General features: G+C 42.3%; 1 protein-coding gene across 3 annotated transcripts in view; it reads right to left on the bottom strand.

The window, feature by feature from the left end:
- fam193a (family with sequence similarity 193 member A) overlaps positions 1–17273 on the bottom strand; it is a 41814-nt gene extending 24541 nt beyond the window's left edge. For all 3 annotated transcript variants that reach the window (XM_080759915.1, XM_080759916.1, XM_080759917.1), the window contains exons 1-8: positions 16849–17273; positions 10123–10197; positions 9244–9489; positions 3281–3468; positions 2113–2280; positions 1620–1866; positions 1165–1289; positions 298–445 (exon numbers count right to left, since the gene is read on the bottom strand). In XM_080759915.1, the coding sequence (XP_080616041.1) occupies positions 298–445; positions 1165–1289; positions 1620–1866; positions 2113–2280; positions 3281–3468; positions 9244–9489; positions 10123–10197; positions 16849–17109 (1458 nt within the window). In that variant the 5' untranslated portion in view covers positions 17110–17273. The remainder of the gene's footprint in view (positions 1–297; positions 446–1164; positions 1290–1619; positions 1867–2112; positions 2281–3280; positions 3469–9243; positions 9490–10122; positions 10198–16848) is intronic.
- Positions 17274–18990: the final 1717 nt, after the last annotated feature.

The following is an 18990-nucleotide window of genomic DNA, read 5'->3' as shown; positions in this document are numbered from 1 at the left end:
AATGTCTGAATTATATCAAAACTAATTTCAAGGTACTAGTTTTTGCATAGTATCATATGTAAAAAGCTCTCTTGCCCGCCGCTGGCATCGAGTCACTTGGAGCAGCGGAGCACACACCGGACCAGCTCGTAACTTTACGAGGATATCAGTCATTACCTCGGACACACCCATTTAATGGGGGGGAAAAGCAGCATAATAGAATTCAGCTTTAGGGTTTTAAGTGTCTTGCTCAAGGACACTTGGACCTTATTCCCGGGAGGGCTGAGTACTGTGGGGATCAGGAGGTGTGGGTCTTACCTGTTCATCTACGTAGTTGTCGATCCTCTTCTCACACTCCTGCCACTCTGCGGCCACGGCAGCCATCTCCTGCTGCAGCTGCAGGTAACTGTCCAGTAACGTCCTGTACATGTCCTCGCTGTACGAGTCATGTGACGTCGTGCCGTGCCTGAGAACACAGGGTTGACAGTTAGGGTTGTCACCATCATGACATTGTACTTGATTAAATCATTATTTGCAATTATGAATTTTTTGGGCACTGGACATTGGAAGTTTGAACATATCGAACTTATCCCTATATTCTAATTTGTGTTTTTTCACAAATTAACTCCCTACCTACCGGTACTTGATCATGCTACAGCGGCACACAAAAGTTGAACTTGATAATTATTAGATGTCCAATAACGTCCTGTACCTCATGTCCTGGCTGTATGAGTCACGGTATGTGGTGGCGTGCCTGAGCAGACCGGATGACAACAGCAGCGGATGAAGACTGCCAAGCCTTCATACGGCTGGCTCTGGGCCACGTTACAAAGACACTCCTTTGATCTACAAGCTTTGTTTTTCTCCCTCACATACTGACCTGCCTGATACAAGTTATTACCTAAAAGCATTGTTGCAACAGAAAAATATCCTTGACTTGGGTACCTATATCGTCCAAAACAGTTACTTTTCAGAGTTGAAATTAAATGATGTTACGAGCTTGTGGAACTGCTACATTTGATGCTTTTGTGTGACGCTGTAGTATGTATTAAGTAGGGCATGAAGTTAGAATATGGAGATAAGAGGTTTCTGTCCAACAGCAACAACATCCATATTGCAGTTTATTTAAACGTTTATTATTATTATGCTTTGGGACAGTGTGGAAAGTAAAGTTAAGTGTCTTACTTGAGTTGTGAAACCAATGCAGGTAAACTGCTGTGCAAGATGGGTTCAGAGAACACCAGGTTCTCAAAAAGGTGCTTATTGTGCAGCTCCCACGTCACCTGGAACTTCTGGAGGTGCTCGTTCTCCTGGAGGCCAGAGGGTTAGAGGGCTTACTGACAGTGGTTTTTGCATTTCAACCCCTTTTAATAAGATTTGTTTAATATAAAATGTTGTGGCATGTGGAATTTGCTTTGGAGTTGCCCAAACTGCAAGTGCACATTTGAGTGAGGAGTCTGCTATAAACACAACACGAGATATATAGCTAGATAGCTATAAACACAACACAAGATCACAAAACTGGTATCGGTATTCGGTATCGGCTAACACAGAAATTGTGGTATAGGGATCGGAAACGAAAAAAGTGTATCGGGACATCCATTGTAGAAAGTGTAATAGTTTTTTGCGTGTGGACTGACCAGCGTGAGCAGGAAGCTACTGATGGTGCGTGCAGCCTGACAGAGGGCGCTATACTCCTCCAGCAGCAGAGAGATGAACTGGTGGGCCTGGGGGGGGCCCTGGCCCCCCACCACAGCCCCCACCGGGCCCCCGGCCTTGGAGCCCGACGACAGATGCTTCAGCAGTCGCACCTTCATCTCCAGAACGTACTCGCGAGCCTGCTGCTCCAACCGCTGATACAGCTGGTAGGGGTCTTTCTCACAGAGCCTGGAGAGAGAGGGAGGGAGAGACACACGTACACAGTGCATCAATTACAAAAGATGAGTACTTGTGACCCTAGTGAAGTAGTCATGCACAATTCACAGAGCTTACAGTAAAAGCCATGTTTTTATGTACAGTATGTATCTCTGTGAGTCCTTTTTCCAACCAGGCATACCGGAAGAAAAGGTCCCCGTTAGCCTAGAATAAATCATAAAAAAAAAGTTAAATGGTGCAAGGCCCCAGGTTCCTTACCTGTCCACCAGTTCCTTCATGCCCTCCCTGTCCCTCTCCAGCGGTTGGTCGTGGTCGTCTGCCAGGGGAGTGCCCGTCTGCCGGTAGATACATCGCACCAGGTATCGAACCTCCGACCAGTGGTTCTGCAGCTGCTGAGACTCCCGCTCTGACTCTGCTGAAACCTCCCTGTAAGACGGAAACAATCAAGAGGGTTCATCTGGCACTCATGCATACAGGTACAAGCAGCTAAATGATGGCAATTTTATTAGGTCTTTAGTGTAATTTAACTTTTGAAAAGACTTAACTGTATTCATTTTCCTATTCAACTACTACAAAACATTACCATCCATAAACGACTGTTTATTGCCAACAGAATTTAGGTATCATCAGGATCGAATGAAATTTGTAATTTGTTATTTTATTAATTAAACCAAAAGGTTGTTTCTTTAAATACTTTCATGTAAGTGAAGACAAGATGTGTGGGACCTACTGTATATCTGTTCTCTATGTTGACTGTTCTTCTCTGTGTGCGGATTTGCAGAAGGGCTTTATTGATTACACCCAGAGTATACAAATATAATGTATGATAAATAATGGTGATGACCACATGCGACGAAATGAACAGCAGGATTAAGTATAATCTTGTGGCCCTAGTCATGAACTCATGAAGGTCACAATAACATTCAAACTTTCATCATACACAAAAGATTGAGCAACTGTCTCCTCCAATGTAGGGAGGCGTCTCCATTTTGCAAATTTCTCACATTTTCCAAAAATATTAAAACTATTATCGCCATTAGTTGAATGAACTGCATAGTGCTTAAAAGGTGCTGTAAGTGACTACAAAATGTTTGTTTAAATCAGGGGTATTCAACAGGTGGTCAACAAAGTGGGAGTGATTGGTGCAGGCAGTGAGGAGCTACGACAGTGTTTCTGACACACATTCAGACAGACATTGAGCCAATTATAGTATGATGATGATTTGGCCATGGATCCCCATGTGAGAAGATGTTGTGCCAGGGTCCCTCATAAGAGAACATTTGTCAACATTAGATAATATTTTACAAAAGTAGCTTATCATACAAGCCATTTTCAAATAGTTGAAAACTGTTGCCAGGGACCCCTGGAACTCTCTCCAGAGCCCACTTTGAGAACCAGTGTCCTATGTTACTGGGTCTGGACTGACCTTCTCTCATTGCAGGCCTCACAGCTGCACACCGTCTCGGTGGCGGTGGTGGTCAATTGGGTGGCGAGGTCAGGGCCGCCGGGGAGCATGGGTAATGTAGGTGGAGCGGTGGTCATTCGGTCTCCTGCAGTGGCCTCCTGTCCCAGGCTTCCATTAGCCACTGGCATGTGCAAGAGGAAGTCCTGGCTCTGTTGGACAAAACGCAAACGTTATTTAATCCAACAAGTTTTAAGTAACAAACATTTGTACTTTGATTTTAATGCAGCAAACCAGTGTCTCTCATAACCTCATGAGTAGGGCAGAGCGACAGGACTTCAAATCACTATCAAGACTATTTTATATGTATACCTCGATTTAGATTAAAAAAAGAAAACTAGTGAAAACAGCTGGACAAGCTCACAGTGTGTCGCAGCGTGACATGTTGTGAAGTATAATACAGGTTGAAAAGGTAAAGGCGATGGTAAAGGCTTGTGCACGGGTTTACCCAATGTGGCCCATGACTTGAAACAAGTTGAACACCCAATTGACACACCTCTTCAAAAGTTGAACTATTTTCTACTCAAGGTGCTGCCGGGCCAAACTGAAAGGGCTTCGAACGTGGGGTGTGGCACTTTGAAGACGAGCACTACTAGTGCCAGTGGTGCTCTGATAGTTTACAAAGTCAATGTAGTGATACCACAATATAAAAAATACTCCGTTATAAGTAATGGTCCTGTATTCAAAATGTGTCTTTAGTAAAACTGCAAAGGTATTGGCATCAACATAACACGAGGAACACGAGGGTGTAAATTAGTACCCTATTACTCGTACACATTTTATCCATACATCACACAATTCGGTATACACCATCTCCAGTCATGTGATCAACACAGATCTGCACCATTTCCCATCTTCCATCCTGATTGGCTAAGATTGGCTTCCAAAGCTCACACGATTGGTCCGTTTCGAACAAAATGCCACAAATCACAGTGTGCACAGTGTCCGATTCTACACTTGATTGGCTAAGATTGCCTTCTAAAGTTTTCAGGGGTGGCCCGTTTTGTACAAAATGCTGCACATGTCCTGCATGCTCATCCAGAATTCTATCCTCAGAGATGCTATGAGTGATCTGGCTCTGCATTTCCTCAACAAAATGAAGAAAATTGTTGCAAAAAACAAAAACAATGTTTATATCACTCCTAAACATTTAGCCAAACATCACACACACTCCTATCCTCCTGGTGGAGACCTGTGCCCAGAAGGGCACTTTTTCTAGTTATTTTTATCCCCACTGCTTTTGTCAACAAATATGGGTGACTAGAGGATGAACTTATTTTCACCAGCAGCCAGGGGTGCCATTCAGATGATTCCATTGCATGACGGTGTCATGTGCTGAAAACAGTCCATCTACAAGCTCAGAGGAGACGGTCCGTCTGCAATGCATCCTCCCACAGTACAGTTAATACAACTAATCAATTTAATCTATAATGTAAGCAAAGAAAATCTTCCATAATTTAATGAACGAAAGGTTTGGGCCGAGTCACATCTACGTACGTTGCACCGCCGATCCGACCCGTATGTCTGAGTCATAGTATCGGGGGCGTTTTTAAAGTAGCTGTACCCATTTGTCTGTGTCCCTTTTGTGCCCATATATGGAGATCTCTATCTGTCCGTCTGTCCGTCTACCCGTGTCGGTTTTATGCTCTTACTGTATATAGAATCTGTGTCGGTTTTATATGGAGATCTCTGTATCCATCAGTCCTTGATTCCCTGATGTCATCCGTATATGTCGGATTGGCGGTTCTGCACCATATATCCTAACTACTCGGCAGGGGGTGAAAGTCTCAGATCTACATTACAAGCTCAGCACACATCGTATCGTGACTCTTTGTGAGCATTCCCACTGTTTTGTCACACCATTGTGTGCCGCTTAAGTGCTTATATATCAAAATCATGTCATCATTTGATTAATTGAACAATTTATAGTTCAAATCGGCAACTAAATAATCTTAGTCATCAGGGTAAAACTGGTACTCTGCAATACTTGGTGCGTATTACAGAGTACACAGTAATGGGGCTTCTCGTATGTCTATGCGTCAGAGTGCAGGGGTCATCACCATGTGCTGAGTGTTGGTTCCATTCCATGTACACTCTGAGTTAAGGGGTCCTTGCAAATAAAACATTTGAGAACCACTAGTACTAATGTGCCATAGTGTCGTAGTCAGTTTAAATCAGCATCATACATATTCAGAAGAAAACATGGAGAGTTCACGTTCAGGAATAGGGTATTATGATCAAAATAAGATTATAATGGTGTATAAAAACGAGAAACTAGCCACGGACAAGACCAAGTCTTTGCCATGGACACTATTGATGACCCCTGTGTCAGAGACGCATCCTGGACCTCATCTCTCCAGTGATATCAGCCTCGTTGATCTGATTTTAAAAAAGGAAGCCTGCCCTCCAGTCTAATGATGAAACCAAATCAGGTTATCTCTTCATTTTAGGAAGACAATTCTGGAAAATATGAAAAGTCTTAGTTGCTGCTGAGACAACGGAATGTACAGCAGGGGTAGGCAACCTTTGGCACTGGTGCCAACCTTGGCACAAAGGAGGGTGATCACTGGCACACTGGCATGGAAATAAAATAAAATACCGGTAAATAAACAATTAAAAAAAAATGTAGTCAAATAAATGAATTCACTCATATTTGTATGTAAATTACATCCTGCACATCATTGTACATTCATTAAAACTGTGAACTCTGACTGGGGGAGGGAGATAGGAGGGCTCTGCTCAGAGTCTATAACAATGTGAAAGAATATTTAACAAGGGAAAAAGTTATATTCGTGGACAATCAAAACGTCAGTGTGTCATTAAAGTGACACACTGACTATCTAGAAACTAAAAACATGGCACTTTGTTTCAAAAAGGTTGCAGACCCCTGATGTACAGTATGTGTGTGGACTGCGGCATAATATTTCATGTTTACGTTTAGTGTTCTTTGCATGCACCGCCCCATGCGCGCGGTGCAATTATAAAAAGTGGTACAAAACACATTTGGGGAGGTGGGGGGGACACAAGTCTAAAATAACTTGTGTACACATCTGTGAGAATGGCTAAGAAAATGACTACCAAAAAATATTTTAAAAACATATTTTAAAATAAATCGCCTATGGTTCGTCACCAGCGGCACTTTTCTTTCTTCTTCTAATACTGTCCGTGTGCGCGATATGTGTGGGGGAGAAGGAGATCTCTCCTCAACGATACAAAGGCATGTGACCAGAGCCCCAGTCAGTCAACCACTTATTTTCTATAAAAAGGGCAGGTAGATAAGACACAAGTTCTACTCACACAGGGCGTGTAACAAATCACAGCCAAAAACCACACCATTCCATGCACACCACTAGAAAGAAAAGAAAGTCTGTGTTCTGGAAAAGAAAGAGATAAACTGCCTTCTGTTGAATCACAAGATTTGTCCACACTTAAATTAGCCATGGTCTTATGAAGACATGCTGAGAATAGACTTGGATTACTAGTATACAACAAAGCTCAAGTGGGTTCAGGGAACACCCAGGGGTCCTCGAGGGGGTTCCAGAGGGTCCCCAACAGGGAACACCCAGGGGTCCTTGAGGGGGTTCCAGAGGGTCCCCAACAGGGAACACCCAGGGGTCTTTGAGGGGGTTCCAGAGGGTCCCCAACAGGGAACACCCAGGGGTCCTTGAGGGGGTTCCAGAGGGTCCCCAACAGGGAACACCCAGGGGTCCTTGAGGGGGTTCCAGAGGGTCCCCAACAGGGAACACCCAGGGGTCCTTGAGGGGGTTCCAGAGGGTCCCCAACTAAATCAGGGTCAGTGGCCAAATACATATCAATTTAGTGGTCCTTCTTGACTTGAAAATGTCTGGGAAGCAGTGCTTGGAGTTAATCAATTTAATTTGATTATAAAGAATAATCATTTCTAATAAAATTGAGGTTTGTTTTTTATTCAGTAGCAAAAAAAAAAAAAGAATAGTCACTCTACAAGCTTACAAGGCACCTTGAAGCGAGCTTGTAGAAATGAAGTTGCAGTGTCACCCAGCATATGGCTAATTCTCAGGGGCCCTTCGACAAGTACTGTATACTAGCCTAGGTGGACCGGGAGGTGAACTAAAGAGCTTCTGATGTGATTGCAATACTCAACTAACCACCATGTCCTGTAAAATACATCAGATACTTTTAATTATAACCATATAAGCTCAAACATGAGTTAAACTTTTATTTGGTAATCATCCTCCTACTATGAGTCCCGGGATGAAATACATCGCCAAACCATTCATCTAACCAACCTTACAGTAAACATTATTTTAGAAACATTTTGAATGATACAATTCCAAATGATAGAGCCGGGTGAGTTAACACTTATCGTTTTGTGCCACCTGCTCTCATCAAGTCAACAAATAAAAGGTTCAAGCCATACATACATAAAAGGAGACTCCCCTCTCTGTCTCTTGTTGTTTACAATGGAAAGGTCAGACTGTTCCTGGTATCAGCCAGCAATGAGGGCTTAAGTGTGTTTTTAGGTCTCAGAGTATCAAAAACAGTAACGCAACAATTCAACTTCTTACAACAGTGAGGCCTTTCCAGTGGTCTCATAGCAACAACATGACCACAATGTCCTACAGTACACGCATCTGTATAGTGCTTCTTTGACCCATTAAAATCAGGAAAGCATCCGTGTCCGTTTTTGGGCATTAAAACAATGGCAGAAATACAAGCTCATTGGGCGGCATGAAGTGGCGAAGGTGCCAAGTGGATACAGTCTCGTCCATTGTCTGACTGGACACAGCTGTGTGATTGCAAGACATAACATACTAGATTCTACAGGCTCTGTGACATACATGACTATATTCTGAGGTGAAGCGCAGCTATAATCTATAATTTTCAATGGGTCTGACTCGTATGAATGAATTAAGATATGGTAAACCATCAGACAGTGCACTCAGTCTTTGTATAAAGGAATTCCGTTCACTCCATATGTTAATGCTACTCACAAAAGTAGAAGGCATTCATTAAAGGCAGGAGAAATTAATGTTTGTCCCACTACCACCAGACAGGATAAAAATGTAAAAACTGATCCACTATGAGAATGTACATGCTTACCAAATGGACCCTGATCCAGTCATACTTTTCTTACTAAAATGTGTTGCTCTCCAAAATGGCCGATTTAGTCTATAAATTCACAACGTTGTGAGCTTGTAGATTGGCTATTTTCAGCAAGTGGCAGAGTCAAATTAATGAATTAGTATAATGGTGAGGTAGCCTACTGTATTACTGTGACATCTTGTCTCCACTCACTGGAGCTCATTCAAACGTGTATCTCCAACACAACTATCACAAAGTTATACAATAGCTATAGTAAAATGTTGGAAAATGTAGTCTTTGATGATGGTGAGTAAATAATCCAATCCGGTAGGAATAATTTCTTACAAGGATCCCTGGCAGATAAGTCTTAATACAATATAATTGCCAAATAATAACTAAAAACACATGAACAAATGACATCATCAACTTGGAATGGGCGTTATCCCTCTCGAGTAAAATATGAACCATTTGTAAAATAAATAAAATATTATTTTTGTTGTTTTTTGTTATAGAGGGCAATAATAATGTATTAAGGCATGCCTGGCTAATTAGCCAAAGATCCTTTAATGTTGGTTAAACAGTTGACCATGGCCATCTCTAGTGATAAATAAAAATATATAATAAATTAATGTGAAATGACTCATTTGTATCCAGACAAGTGACCTTTGTGTCCGGACAAGCAAAGTGGTAAATGTACACACTGACCCTACCCCCAAAAATATATATTTAGAACATACACGTCTTGTTTTTTCGATTCAACGAAAACACTAATCAAGGGAATAATTACTAAGAACATTTCACGGCAGATGCAGCCCTAGTAAAGACCTCCCTCCTCCCCAGGCCAGTTATAGCCAGTCACTCACCCCCAGCGACTGCTCCAGTGTGGCGTGACGATCCTCTTTCTCCACAGTGCGGCGGCAGTCGGGGCACACCCACAGGGGCAGCTGGAGGGCGCTGGGCGTCTTGGCGGGCTGCGACGAGCCGTTCTGGCCGGGCAGCCCTCCGGTGTCTGCCTGAAGGATGCTGTCTTTGCGTTCACACCGGCACAGGAGGCAGCGGTCTCCGGCCGTGTATGGAGCCCGCTGGTTCAGGCCAAAGGTGAATGGAGTCTAGGGGAATGGAATAGACGCAGAGAGACGGAGAGAGAGACAATGTTTTGAGCTTGTGTATGTTACTTTTGTGTGACACTTTAGAATGATCAAGTAAGGCGTTACTTCAAGAAAAGACACAAAAACGGAGATAAGATTTCTGCCTGACAGCAACGATATAATAATATTGATAAGAAATACTCCAAAACAAGTAGTCTCAAGTCAGACCAAATATTCTACAAAATATAATAAAATATATTTCCTTTTATGCCAAGCAGCAAACGAAACTCTGACTAATCTGGTTCACAGTAGAATTTACATGACTGCAAAGACAAAACGTGGAGAGGACTGTACGGAAGAATCATTCCGATATTGTGTGAGCCAACAAGTCCGTTTTGAGAGACTATAATAACATAAGATGTATCAAATAATAACATCCATGCATTATACATAATGCTAATCGCTTCGCTGCATCTTGCCAATCTATCTCAATAATACCACAGTTGGACATTGCACATTATAATTACTGCATTTGCAGCAGAATAACCCCCGTAAAACATCACACCATGCACGTGAACAAGGGCAGGGAAAATGAAAGAGAAAATTAAGTAAAAAATTAAGATTAATGTGGTGTGGTTAAGGAATATAGATTACCTGCAGAACACCGGAGAAGTCAGCATTGACGGGCCCTTCCGTAAACTGTGGCGTAACGTTACTGTTCATCTGAACCTGGGGGAGACACAGGCAACTCCATGTAAGACCACAGCACAGACATTAGCATCAAAGGAACAGATCAATTATCTGTCCCAGGAATGCCAGCCATTATAACAACATGGTAGTGTATGTCATGATTTAGGAATAGTACACAGTTTGCCTCAGTGAACTTGCGTTTCATTCATTTTGGGGCTACTCCTCCTATGCTGAGCTGCAGGTCAAATTCCACATAGTGGCTTGTTAATGGTCCGAGTTCAGCAGTGTCATAGCAATGCAATGTAGGGTAGTCAAAGCTATATGGTCAGAATTTAGAAACTGGTGATGTATTGACAACGTTGGTCAACAAACAATTATGCTTTAATGTTTTGATAGTGGTTCTCAAACGTTTAAATTTCACAGACCCTCACATTCATACACAATAGGCCACGGACCTCTGTTTGATTAGAGTTTGTCTGAGACCCCACGTCAACCCCTTTCTGAGATATAATTACAGAATTCCATAATTGTTTAAAGTCCCTCTATGCTGTACTGGGGAGTTATCAGTGGAGCATGTTCAGAAGTCACTCCTATAGACCAGAGATCAGAATGTTTGAATGATTGTGAATGAACGGGTATTTCCGGGTAGACAATATACAGCAATACCGTAAATAAAGTGTCCAGGACATTAGCTATGTTTACTTTGTTAACCTGTGATTTAGAACAAAATTAAATATATTTTTTAAATAGCCAATAAACATAACAAAGTGTCCTGTTCTTGCATAAATTAATGAATAATGCTTCAATGCAACACCCTGGGAATGCTACTTTGACAAAGACTGATATATGATGCAGTGTCTCACTGTCTTTATAGATATCAGCAAATGTAATTAAAAAGGGGCTCAAATCAAAATTATATTTATTTTCTTTTGAATGGCAACTTTAAATTCTGAAGATATGCCGTTATACAAATGTTATGACACTTTAGTTGACAGAGAGGTTAATGCTGTCAATGAGGAGAAATGGCACCGTCTGCCCTGACCTTGCCGTTAACAAGGCCATAAATTCACGTAATCCAATAATCCAACTCTCTGTGCCTATAACTTGTAACTTGTAACCAACTCTGATGGGTTGTTTCCGGAGCACATATTGTCCATGCTGTACATTTCTTGGAAGTAAAACTGGGTGACCAGACGATTTGCTGACAAACTACATGTTTGTTATGCTTACATAGGACAAAAGAGACAGGGCAGGCACACAACAATAAGAGGTCACACAGCTCATAGCCACGATGCAAAAGAGCACCATCTTCTTTCATTTTAAATATTTGTCAGATTTCAGACGTCTTCCTCAGAGACTGCTACCCTGCATGAGAAGAACCATGAGAACAGTTGGATGGAACTTACACCCACCTTCTAATGAGAGCGCAAAATCTGTCTTGGAAGAGCCACCCGCACCCATCGACTAATCTAATATACGGCAACCTTCCCCGTGTTTCTTCACTAGTCCGATCCAGAAGAACAGTTTACCGGGCCACTGCTACAGACCGCTGACAATGAGGTTATATCTTCCCTTCTTCTCTGGAATCCTGCCTCAAAGCAGACCAGAGGTAGAAAACTGTCGGCAATGAAGGGCCGGAAAATCTGGCGTGGCATTGTGAAATCCATGATCTCGACCGCGGTCGAAAAATGATGATGCATGAGAACTGCAGGGATTTCTCTGACTGGTGACATTTGTACACTCTTTTCTGAGGTGTACATTCACTAAAAAGCGCAGATATACAAGATTATGCTTGGCTACTTTCAGCAAAGACATCGTAAGAGATGGGTACCAGAAGAAAAGACTGTCATGCATAAACATCAGCACAGTTAGAATAGCCTAGCGGAAGATGTAGAATATGAAGAAAACCATGACAGGGCTAAGTTTAGTCCTCAGACTCGGGCAGAAAGGGGGGGTTCGTAAATTAATGCCCTACTTGATATAACAATAGCGCACAAAAGCATCAAACGTATTAGATGTACAAGCTCGAAACACATTTGCTACTTTTGCTATTTTTGAATTTGAATTCTGAAAAGAGGAGTTTGACAGATCGAGTTTTCCACCAAACAGATAATTTGGTATCATTATGCTACGGAGGGAAAAAAATAGTCTAAAAACTGATTTGCTCACTTACAGTATCACTACCTATAAAAGTACCCATCATCATCATCACCATTATGTAACATCATGATCAAACTGTATCATAATAATGTATTATTTTATGTTTATGTAGTGTGATTGTTCCATCCGTTTTATTATTGCACACCTGCCCAGGAACTGCAGTTGAAAATTAGCTTTGAGCTCAATTTTGTACAATGCAACAAAACGGTTTAAATTTGAATTGTGTCACTGTCAAATAAACAGAATAAAGTCAAACTAAAACCATTGTCAGCATACATTGGTATACCTTCATTTTTCACGGCACATGGTATTAAAACAGGAATGATGCCAGAGGGCCCACCAGGGGTCCAAAATGGACCCCGTCCAGAAGTGTTTGCTACCAATTGATCCATTTGCCCACATACATTTGGTAAAACTCTCAAGTGTTAAATTAAAGCTGCTATAAGCAATAATGTCAAAATTGTAATGATTATTTCTTTTTTTTACGCTCCAAAAAATTTGTCTCTGTAACACATTTGAATGCAATCTGCATTCAAAGATGTTCCTAGAAGCTTTGTCATTGGTCGAAAAAAAAACCTGGTTGCAATGACTAACCAATCAGGAAGCAGACAGGCAAATCGACCAATGACAAAGCTTCTAGGAAAATCTTTGAATGCAGATTGCACAGAGACTACAACTTTGTTGGGAGCGTTCTACCCATTGATGGCTGTCGGAATAAAAAAGAAAAGAAAAGGTAATTAAAATGTTGACATATTATTGCTTATAGCAGCTTTAATATATATATTTTATATAGCAGGGTCTGTGGCCTAGTGCATATTCAACTGGGGGTCCTTGCAAAGGGCCTTCTGGCTCTTTATCAGACTCTGAGTCTGAGGATGAAGACCTTGCTGTTGGATGTGCCATTGCATTACACTTAAAGGCTGCAGTACAGTGTTATTTCATAAATATATTCATGAAAGCAGTTCAAGAAACCACTAGGTCATCAGCAGCACTGTGCACGCCATTTCATTCAACATCCTCCACCAAGATAACAAAAATAGCAAATATTTTGTAGGTGCAATCTATATACAACTTTGGCTCTTGCTTTAGGAATTGTAGACGTCTTTGCAGCAACCATATTGTGGTCACTAAAACCTACAGAGGTTAAGAAATTGTATTTGAGCACCCGTTACATTAGCATCATAGAGTAATAAAAGGATAGAGACCGAACCGGAGCGTTAGCCCCGCTCCCCTGCTATTCATTTCAGTGGAAGTTGCTCAGTGGTGTTTTGAAGCACCCGGAAGACTGCCGGAAGTACAATTATAACTCAATGGCTCGAGCGAGCGCAAGTTTAGGCTAGCCTAGCCCCGGACCTCAAATTTGAGGTCCGGGCTTACGCACGTGACGTCATGAACGTCCGTCCACCTCCATGAAAGTGCTGCAATTCCACATTTCGCCAGTAGGTAGTCAGTGGCAGCTTCAACGTTGGATAGCCTTACTGGGGGCTTGATTAGCATACGTAGACTATATGACCAATAGTCCTACATAGAGGAAGTGTGGCCTGCTTTAGTGAATGATTTCCCTTACTCACCGGTATATAAAATATACATTGACACTGTTCATATCAGAGAGACTCACTAAAAATATACAGTAACTGAGTGAGATAGTCAGCATCTGGGGAAGCCCACAGTGGAGTAGAGATGCACCATAAACGAAACCACTGACACACACACACACACACACACACACACACACACACACACACACACACACACACACACACACACACAGCGTAGCATAGCACAAGGGGAGGGGTGGTGTGTACCTCAGCTACAGCGTAAGTAGGCTACTTGATATCTTCAGTAAACATTACATTTAAAATATACCATATATACCCAAGAAAAAAGCATCAAAAGGTTGTCATACAAATGTCCACTGCTGATGCTTGTCGACGCCAATTAATAACGTTATGTGCCATCAAGGCAATAATATGTTGTAATTTGCATGATCAAATAGGCCTACAACTAATTATGGAAGGATTTTACAAGCGACGTTCTCAGCTATTATTATTCTTAGCTCTGTGCTGCTGTTGATAAAGGTTGAACTTGGTTGGTAAAGTTGAGATGACAACATCAGAGCAGCTCAGAGGAGCTCTGTCAGAGACAGAACAGAGCCTCAGAGGAGCTCTGTCAGAGACAGAACAGAGCCTCAGAGGAGCTCTGTCAGAGACAGAACAGAGCCTAACAGTACGTTTTAACAGGAGGCGAGCACCAGCCGACACATCACCAAATCGCCCTTCATCGCCCTTCATCGCCCAAAAAGATGAATTATTGGGCGACGTTGCCCCGCCCACTTTTTGACCATTGCCCGTTCGCCTGCTATCGCCGGTAGTCGCTGGGTCCCATAGACCAATAATGCACTTCCAGAAAATGTGTCTTGCTGTCGGCCAGTGTCAAAACATACTGTCAGAGGAGCTCTGTCAGAGACAGACAGAGTCTCAGAGGAGCTCCGTCAGAGACAGAACAGTCTCAGAGGAGCTCCGTCAGAGACAGACAGAGTCTCAGAGGAGCTCCGTCAGAGACAGACAGAGTCTCAGAGGAGCTCCGTCAGAGACAGACAGAGTCTCAGAGGAGCTCCGTCAGAGACAGACAGAGTCTCAGAGGAGCTCCGTCAGAGACAGACAGAGTCTCAGAGGAGCTCCGTCAGAGACAGACAGAGTCTCAGAGGAGCTCCGTCAGAGACAGACAGAGTCTCAGAGGAGCTCCGTCAGAGACAGAAGAACAGAGACGCCTAGTGGGATTTATACTTAAATGCAGTATCGATGTGATCATGTCGTCGCTGTCGGGTGGAAACTAAAACTGTTACTTTTCAGAATTCAAATTCCAAAATAGCAGATAGTGACACATTTTGAGCTTGAGGTTCTGCTTTTGTGCTACTTTTGTGTATTTCATTGTGTATCTCTTTGTAACGTTGTTTTTGAAAAGTGCTTTAAATTATAACATGTATGAAAATTATTATTAACTCAGCCACAACAAATGAAAGATGGGAGATATATTGATAATATTGCATCGTATCGTTATTTTGAGGCAAATATTGTGTATCATATTGTTAAGAGTGTATCGTGACGACCCTAACTAACACAATATGAATGTAATTAGCCAACACCATCTTATTTAAGTCGTGTATCTTGTTCCATATGCTACAGATGTGCAATTACCAAGCCCTTTTTGGGAGGTTTAAATGGCTCTGTGTCATTGTTTGGGATAAGAGCTGCCTGGCTCTTGAAGACAGACATAGTTCAGGAATGCTTTCTGGGTTTGATTATCAGCTTGGTCTAAAATACCTCAGCACTGCAGTCAGCCAGTGGTGCTAATGTTTGTAAACATTGGAGTAAAACAGACCAGGTTTTTTGTATTTAAGATGAGGGTAAGAAACTTGCAAATTGGTTATTAATGTTCCATCCAAAAATCTAACTCTAAGAACTTACACTGCGTGTGAATTATTATAACCCCAATATGATTTATACAAATATACTAACAATCACGGATTGGGCTAATACATGACACAGCTTAGATGAGTTCTAGCTCTGGTCCATAGATGAGTTCCTGAGGTTTATAATAAACACCGGACCGTTCAGGACCGTTCATAGTGGTTCATGGTGAACACGATCCAAACAAGCAAAGGCCTGAATTAACGTCAACTAACTAGTAGCCAACAAGCTAGCTTTGTGTATTTTTTCCCTGCCCTGTGCAAGCAGTATCAGGCTGTAGGCCGGTTCTACAGAACCAGACGTTGATTTAGAACATCATAACAAGGTTAAATGGCCATTAAGGGACGCATATGATGTCGAAGGCGTTGGCTCGTTTAATTAAAAACACAAGTAAACGTCTGAACAATGTAAAGTTGTGTTGGGTTTCAGCTAGCTGCAGTCGCTAAAGACTGCAGTCATAACGTTTTAGGCCAGGGATAAACTCGACAGCCACGGGATTAGACAAAAACCAGCGTGGTGTAACTGCATATTAACTAGCAGGTTAACATACTAGTCATTAAAGTAAAATTAATCAACTACTACTGCTACATAAACCAGTATCTTGGTGGTTAGCTAGCCGTCTCTCTGGCTGCTCTAGCCTCTATCCCACCTCAGCTGTTGGCATATCAACCAAGGATGTATCAGTGATGTCACAACTAAGCGTCATGTATCGGAAGACCCGTACGGTTGCTTAATAATAATAATTCATAATACTTATAACAGTAATAATAAGTGTTGTAAGTAACTTCGTTCATTACCCCTATTGCTTGATAACATTCATAGTTATAGTCGGGCATTAGGACTACACACACTACCGGGTGTGGTGTGACGTCACCGACTCATCCTTGCCAATTTTTCCGTGTCGTATCCTCAGCCCAAGGCCCGCTTGGCTGCATCAGTGTGTGTGTGTGTGTGTGTGTGTTGTTATCATGCCGTTGTGTGCGGGGTGTTGCAAAGCCCCGCACACACACCACACACAGTAGTGGCACCGCAACCGGCCCCGCACACACCGGGCTCTTACCTCTCCGTTAAGGCCCATGAGGGATCCCACACTCCCGTTCCCCCCGGCGATGACCGCCGGCGGCAGGAAGCTCACTGCGGAGGAGGAGGACGCACCGGGCGTTGCGGATCCCCCCACCAGCAGGGCCGAGGCGCCGACGCCGGCCTTGCCGGCGCCGGTGCTGCACACAGCGGACACACTGCCGCTGCTGCTGCCGCTGGTGCCACCGCCCCGCTTGTTCTTCCTGCGCTTAGCTCCTCGCTTAGCGTCGGTCGGACTCATCTTTTTGTTTTCTCCAACGAAAACAACGGAGACAACTCGCCGCCCGGTGTTGGCAGGGTCTCGGCTGGAATGTCTGGCCGGAATCCTCGCGCGTAGTCGGAGGATAGCGGTTTTATTAGACTCTAAACAACGACAGACACTCGCTACTAAAGTGCAAGCCCGACTTGATAGATTCCAATATGGCCGGCTCTGACTGGACTCTTCGGGCTCGAGCGCTTGCGTTGCAGCGCAAGTGCGGCCCCCTCCCCTCCCGGGGATTATGGGAAATGAAGTTTTGTGGCGCTAGAAACGCCCAAAAGTAAAATACAAAGTACATTTTAATTGTAATGTAAATTAATAATATAAGGCGACACGTTAAGAAGAAAATAGAAAAAGTAGCCTATAATTAGGCATAATTGGTTTATGCATGATTGGTACAATACTAAAAGTAAGTAGGCCTAGCAACAAATACAATATTTCCCCTGCATGTATAGTGGATATGAAGTGTAACAAGATTGAAAAATGACTAGTCTCAAAATTGTAGTAGCCTACAATATAGTATATACTTATCTTATATTTTTTGTAGAAACATTCAGGGTATATTTCAGGTACTTATAGGCCTACAGACAAATAACGTGTATTTTGGTCAGCACCTTTGGGCAAGTGGCTATAAGCCTTGGGCTAAAAGCATTCATTTTAGCCCATTCAAAAGTAATGCTTGGAATGGGTTCAGAATCATGAATGAAAACCCTAGTTTGGCCTAGTTTGGTGTGAATAGAGCACAGAAGTCTGACATCACTGAACTAGAGGGTGCTATGCCCAGCGTTATTTTTTCTCTTGACATCCCATAGAGGAATCTTAGATTGCGTGTAATATAATAACTGTGTTCTTATAGGCACCGCGGTCTCGTGTGCAGATGCGTATAGCTTAAAAAAGCTGACCACAATCCAGCTCTTGCCCATGGGGGGGGACTACCCTTAAATCAGACCTCCCGTTGATCTGACCTGTACTGCGGTTACAAATCACCCGTGGCTTCCTGTGAGGTTAGGGTTAGGTTTGGATTTGGGGTATAGTGTTAGTAATGGTCGGACTAGCGGGGGGTCGGACCAATGCCACGCTACCGATTGCTTCAATGTGTCTCCGGTCAATGCCTGCCCGTCTTCCCTGTCTGTCCTTCTTATTCAGATAAACCAATCCTTTTGATGCACAACTTTTTACTTTTTCATTATCCCATGAACTCCTTCTTTTCCTTATCCAGGTATGTCTTGTAGACAGTGTCATTCATAGTTTTGGCACAGCCATCATAGGCTACATGTCATCCACAGCATCTTCAGCAATTGTTAAGGCAACGTGTTGGGGGTGTGATGGATTAAACCTCAGGGGGATCTGGATGGAGTGGAAGAAAATACATAAATGTTTATTATTATGAATAAACACTATCTGAAACTGTCTCATGCTAGCACCATGCTTGACCCTCTTGTGCAACAATTTACTTTAGTTCTTAAATCTATGATTGATGATCATTTGGGTAACCAAATGGCCTAGTAAAGAGATACTGAAACTTTCTATTTCAAGACTATACAAATGGAGCCAAAATGTATCCGTTCAGAGCTGTAGGGTCCATTTGTTCGCAGAATATCAATCATTAAACTGTAGGGACTAGGGACCCATGTAGGCTATATATATATAGGAGACATGCACCACTTAGGATTTTATTTATTTTATTTATTTTATTTATTTTATTTATTTTATTTATTTTATTTATTTTATTTATTTTATTTATTTTATTTATTTTATTTATTTTATTTATTTTATTATTGTTTATGCATTTGACTGCTACTACTGAACAAACACAAACACAAAGAGTTTGTTCAAATAACATTCTGATAGTATTCATTACTT

This window comes from Protomyctophum bolini (assembly GCF_963924005.1).
Source record: "Protomyctophum bolini genome assembly, chromosome: 3".
In the NCBI taxonomy this organism is placed as follows: domain Eukaryota; kingdom Metazoa; phylum Chordata; class Actinopteri; order Myctophiformes; family Myctophidae; genus Protomyctophum; species Protomyctophum bolini.
This window is presented reverse-complemented; position numbering and strand designations above follow the sequence as displayed.